Source organism: Triticum aestivum, chromosome 6A, assembly GCF_018294505.1.
Source record: "Triticum aestivum cultivar Chinese Spring chromosome 6A, IWGSC CS RefSeq v2.1, whole genome shotgun sequence".
NCBI classification, from domain to species: Eukaryota; Viridiplantae; Streptophyta; class Magnoliopsida; order Poales; family Poaceae; genus Triticum; species Triticum aestivum.
Window position 1 is genome coordinate 202656943 of NC_057809.1, and position 5559 is coordinate 202662501.

Below are 5559 nucleotides of genomic sequence, written 5' to 3' on the forward strand. Positions count from 1 at the left end.
TAACTTGTTAGGACTGTAATATATATATATATATATATATATATATATGTGTGTGTGTGTGTGTGTGTGTGTGTGTGAGTTCATCCTAACTATTAGTTAGGATTGTAAAAAATATAGGAGTTTAAGATTCTGGAAGAAGCTTGAGGAAGGTGTGATTGTCAAGATTATTATGAGAGAATCGGCCGAAAGAACTGGGCCTAATACGAGCCAGAGCCACCCATTTCAGTCACTCAGAGGCCAACCTGGGCCGAGCTTTAACAGGGTCAGGTGTTTGCTGGGCCATAAACCAAGAGAGAGCATGGGCAGTTTCGAACCGCATCGTCCCACGATCCAAACTGACGGCGGAGATTTCCCAGCGCTTCTGGCATCTGGGTCGCGAACTACTCCGTCAGATCCGACACCTTCTCTCCTCGCCTCTCCTCGTCTCGACGCGCGCGACAGAGACAGGGGAAGAAAGCCCAAAACCCTAGTCCTCGTCGCCGGCGGCGAGATGGCCGTCAACGAGGAAACGTCCGTCTACGTAGGCGGCCTGCCCTACGACGCCGACGAGGATATGCTCCGCAGCTACTTTGGGCCCTGCGGCACCATCGTCTCCGTCAAGGTCTCCCATCCCCACCTCCGTTTTGCTTCCGTACCCCCGCTTCTCCTTGTTGCTTCCTTGTACTTTCGGAGGGAAAAGGCGGCTTGGTTGTTAGGGTTTTGTTTCTTTGCTGCCGCTTTGATGCAGAAGCATGCGCCTCTCGGGTTCCGCGTGCGAGATGGTTTAGGTCAACGAAAGAGGCTTTTCTATGTTTCTTGGATTATTACGTGCAATTGGCAGTCCATGGAGCGACCGGGTAAACTCAATTCTGGAAGAGTTGCACTGCTGGATAAAGACTTGCCTCACTAAAGATGATCTGGGAAGACGGGGGGTAGCAGATCTACTGTCGTGTCACTTGTTTGTTGCTTAGTTCAGTGTCAAGATGGACCACGTATCTCGTTTTAGTTCTTATCCTAGAAGGGGGTTCGCTTGGATTTTTTTTGGATGTCTGCATTCTTCCATTTCAGGTTTTTGATTTAATGCCTAGAAGATTGGAAGTAGAAAAATTGCAAGTGTGTTTCAGATGTCAAGGCATGAATTTGAGGACATTATGATCTAGGTTGCAAGTAAACTGCTCTTGTCGGAGTGGAAGAAGTGTGTCTGTAGAGGTGTAATCATTACAGGGCCAAAATCATGAACAAAATTTTGGAAACCTCAACTGTGAGCTTGCTTATGTAAATCTTGTCTTAAATAAATGTGTATAAAGTAACAGAAAACAACAAGAATAGGAACTAGTAGAAGAGGCCTGCTTTTTGGATTTGATTTGGTGGCCATGATTTTGGCATGTTCATGGATCATTATTTTCCATGTTCTCCTATCCAAACCCAAATCTTTGGGTACATTCCGTTCTTTAATTCCTTCAAGTCTCTCAAGATGATCTGGGAAGATGGAGGTAGCAGATCTAGTGTCGTGTCACTTGTTTGTTGCTTTGTTCGGTGTCAAGATGGATCACATTTCAGGCCATAGTTTCGTATTTTGAGGTTTTCTTATCCCAGAAGGGGGTTCTATCGAATTTGTTTTGGATGTCTGCATTCTTCCATTTCAGATATTTGATTTAATGCCTAGAATAGGAAAAAAAATTAAGCCTGTCTCATATATCGGCATGAATTTGAGGACATTATGATCTAGGTTGCAAGTATACTGTTATTGTTTGAGTGGAAGATGTATGGCTGTATAGAGGTGTAACAATTACATGGCCAAAATCAAGAAAACTAATTTGGAAATTTTAATTGTGAACTTGCTGATGTAAATCCCATCATAATTAAATGTGTGTAAGCAACGAAATGCAACAAGAACAGGAACTAGAAAAAGAGGCCTTCTTTTTGGTTTTGACTTGGAGGTCATGATTCTGGCACATCCATGGATCACTATTTTCCATGCTCTCCTATCCAAACCCAAATCTTTGGGTACATTTGTTCCTTAATTTCTTCAAGTCTCTTCTTATGTCCTAGTCCTGACTCTCATTGTATAGTTCACACAAGTTAAAATTGATCTATGCACCTGAGCCTCTGGAGGCCTCCTTTGGACATGTCAAAATCATATCATGACGTGTTAGATCAGCTTTTCTTTAGTTATCATCATTTTGATTTGATCATTCCTTGTATGATCACAGATTCACCATAGCATATGCATCTCTGCTGCACTCATCTGCTGGATTGTCGTTTACTAGGCCAAAATTCTGCCCTAGACAACGTCACAGGCCATAATTGGCTATGTTTTTTTTATTTGTTTGCTATGAACGATTGTAGTTAAGTTCTATGATTTTCCTTGAGGTGGTTCGTTGTGATATGACCAATGGGAGATTGAGATTGTACATGCAATTAGATACCATCCTTACCTGATCAATTTGTGCATTGCAGGTGATAAATGATCAGAGAATCAGGGGCAAGTGTTATGGGTTTGTTACTTACACTCAACATAGGGCTGCTCAGCGTGCTATCTTGGAGATGGATGGCAAGGTATAGTTCTATATGGAACTTTAACAACTATTTCTTTTCTCTTGTATTGAATTTTATTATTTGGGACAGCAAATAGGTAATCGTGCTGTGAGAGTAAATGAAGTGCGTACAAGAGGCAACACCCGTGATTTTGGGCGTGATGGCTTCCGACGGGATCCTGTAAGAGATGGAAGGGATGTATACTGGGACCGAAGGGATAGGGAGAGGAGTTATGATCGTCACCGGGATAGAGATCCTTACCATGACAGGGATAGTGATAGACCTCGTGACCATGACAGAGACAGATATGATGAACGTGGGGGATTTGATCATGAAATGGACTATTCCATGGATCGAGATCATGAAGGAGATGAGAGGCGTGCTAGAGACCTTTATCGAGGTGACCATGATCGTCCAGTGGAGACACGTATGGACTCCGATAATGACAGAGACAAGGAAAATTCAAAAGGCTATGATAGTGAAAGAGATAAAGAAGACAAGGAACAGCCACCAAGGAAAAGGTTCAGGTACTACTTTTTCATAGTTATTCAAATACATTATGATGCATCCGTCTTATTATGTACATTAAGTTATCTGGATGATGTGAATGTACATTAGTAAGTTATAGATTGTCTCGCTGAAACTGTACCTCATTCATCGTCAATTTGCCAAAATGCATGCTGCCACTCCAACCACTAGTAGAATATGACAACCAGCTGTTGCATATCTGATCTTTCATTGTTGATTTTTACTTCTGCTCATGCTAGATTGCAAATTGGTTTAATACTTAAGTAATAGCATTGGAGGTACAAGTTCAAGTAACTTCGTAATACAATGACCAAGAATGCCACTGAACAAATCAACGTAATGGACTTGACTATGCTGACGAGGTTTTACAAATGTATTTATGTTGGTATTTTAATCATCAAAACCAAGCTATCTACTTCACTAAGATTTAATAATGGATCTGAATCTGTGGTACTGAATAGATCATTGGCAAAATATTTGACATGTTTTTTTTTTTACTTTCTCAGTGACTATGCAAAATTCAGAAATGGCACATACGAGCAACATTCATAATATGACTTTATTTCTTTGTTTCTACTTCTTCAAAACCATAATCTTTAGCGCGAGCTTTTGCCTAGTCATCAAGTAGCAGAGAAGTCTTTTCCCAGGATGTAGTGTTCACTTTCCTATCTTTTCTTGCAGCCGTCCAAAGGGTCGTGAGAGCAGAGATATATCAAGTTCCAGTGATGAGCTTCGGAATGATGTAAATGCATTTGTCCTTGTTCTATGTTATTTTGAATGGTTCTTTGTCCAGAATCTTTTGTGATTCTTGCAACTTCTGTCGACTGCTTCTTGTTTTGGTAAATCTCCAACATCTCTGTTTGTGCGTTTGTATCAGGCAAAACATCAGCTGGACAAGGCCATTCAGATGCACGAGGACCTTGAAAATGAGGTACTCCATTTTCCTAAAGAGCTCTGCACTATATTACTCTCGATTTGGACGGTCAAGCTACTTTAGACCATTTCAATAGTCAGTGTAAGCTAATGTGAATTCATATAATCCATTTGACACAACACTTGAGTAGATTAGACAGCCAACATAAACGTAGAACTTTGAATATGCTAGTCCTTGCAAAGAGTAATGTGAATGCCTTATCACGTATGTCAGTTGCTTACTCACGTTTGCCTTTACACCTTTTATTATTATTTGTTCATTGTAGAAGTATATCAGTCACACTGATGCCGTATGGGAGGACCGATGACTCAACTTTAGTAGTCTTGCATTTTCATGTTATGAAAGAGGAATGTCAATACTCTGGTTTTGCAGGTTTCTCAGATTAGAGATAAAGTTACAAGCAAAGATCACCACATTGCAGATTTGCAAAAGAAATCTCAGGTAAATTTTTACCTGATATTAGAGTATTTATTTTAAGTTACCGGCCTTAGTTCTTATTTGAATGGTTGTTATTTGAATTAGCCTGCGTCAAGTTGTGATGAAAAGCTCTAAAAACAATTCTTAACTTTTTTTGCAGAAACTAGAGGATGAATTGGCTGCTGCGCGGAAAGTTTCTTCAGAGCGACAATTGACTGTCACAAAGGTATTTGTTTCTTGTGTTCACTGGTTAGCTGCTGCTTTAATGAAGAGAAGCAAGTCAAGCAAGTGATATTAACACATGTTATGCATATGTGCAGCTGTACAAAAGTTTTCTTCAACTTCAAGACTACAATGACAGGGCCAAGACCGCAGAAGAGGATCTCAAGGTTATTTCCCCAACACATTCACCATTCTTTACGGCAAAATTTTCCGTGGAAACACCATTGCCCTAGTTGTTACAAGCACATGATGTATTGACTTGCTCGCTATATCGCAGGCTCTGGTTGATTCTGCGATGGCTGAGGTGGACATGGCTGAAGACGCTACAACCAAAGACGGTTCAGGGTATGAGAACGGCATGGCCTGAATTTGAAAGCCGAAAATGAAATCACTTCTCACGGTGGTGCTGATCTCTGAGAATTACGACTTACTACCATGTAGAACCGTAACCAGTAAGTAGCTCATGCAAGTGAAGTCTAGGAAACCATGTTCCTTCGCACATTGATTAGTGCCGTACAGACCTTTTTGTCTGGCTTCCCCGTTTGTAATGTAAGCTGCCCGTAGTATATCAACCAACCAGCGCAAATTCCATTATTTAAGCTCTCGTCATTGGCTGGCCACAACTTCTCTTGGACGCTCTCAGGATTTGCAGCGATCGCGATGTTTTGGTAATTTCCTTATTTGTCTCTGTTCCGAGGCACTTGTCCGAGTACATGCGAACCGGTAGTATAGTAGTAGTAACAAAAACGTGCCAGGCCCTCTTCTGTCCCTGTTCTTCAGTTAACTTTTCTTCCGACAACATTGGCAACCGTTGGATCGGCATCGGGCGGCCACGGAGAGGACGTGAATCTGTACCCCAGCTACCTAAGTTGATCAAGGGGCCTGATCTTCATCCACCGTCTGAGATTCTACTGCGCAGCTGGTGCCCTTTTTGACTGTAA

General features: G+C 41.5%; 1 protein-coding gene across 1 annotated transcript; it reads left to right on the forward strand.

Moving 5' to 3' along the window:
* The first annotated feature begins 306 nt into the window (after positions 1-306).
* Positions 307-5238, forward strand: LOC123127268 (U1 small nuclear ribonucleoprotein 70 kDa). The gene is made up of 9 exons (XM_044546894.1): positions 307-601; positions 2440-2538; positions 2608-3044; positions 3727-3787; positions 3923-3976; positions 4352-4420; positions 4557-4622; positions 4717-4785; positions 4896-5238. Exons 1-9 carry the CDS (start codon positions 491-493, stop codon positions 4983-4985), a joined length of 1056 nt encoding a protein of 351 aa, XP_044402829.1. The 5' UTR covers positions 307-490; the 3' UTR covers positions 4986-5238.
* The last annotated feature ends 321 nt before the right edge of the window (positions 5239-5559 follow it).

Bases quoted from the DNA above. Each gene is read 5' to 3' on its own strand.
- LOC123127268 (XM_044546894.1), top strand. From the start codon at position 491: ATGGCCGTCAACGAGGAAACGTCCGTCTACGTAGGCGGCCTGCCCTAC. The intron at 3,045-3,726 runs GTACTACTTTTT...CTTTTCTTGCAG, and splicing joins CCACCAAGGAAAAGGTTCAG to CCGTCCAAAGGGTCGTGAGA. The intron at 4,421-4,556 runs GTAAATTTTTAC...CTTTTTTTGCAG, and splicing joins ATTTGCAAAAGAAATCTCAG to AAACTAGAGGATGAATTGGC.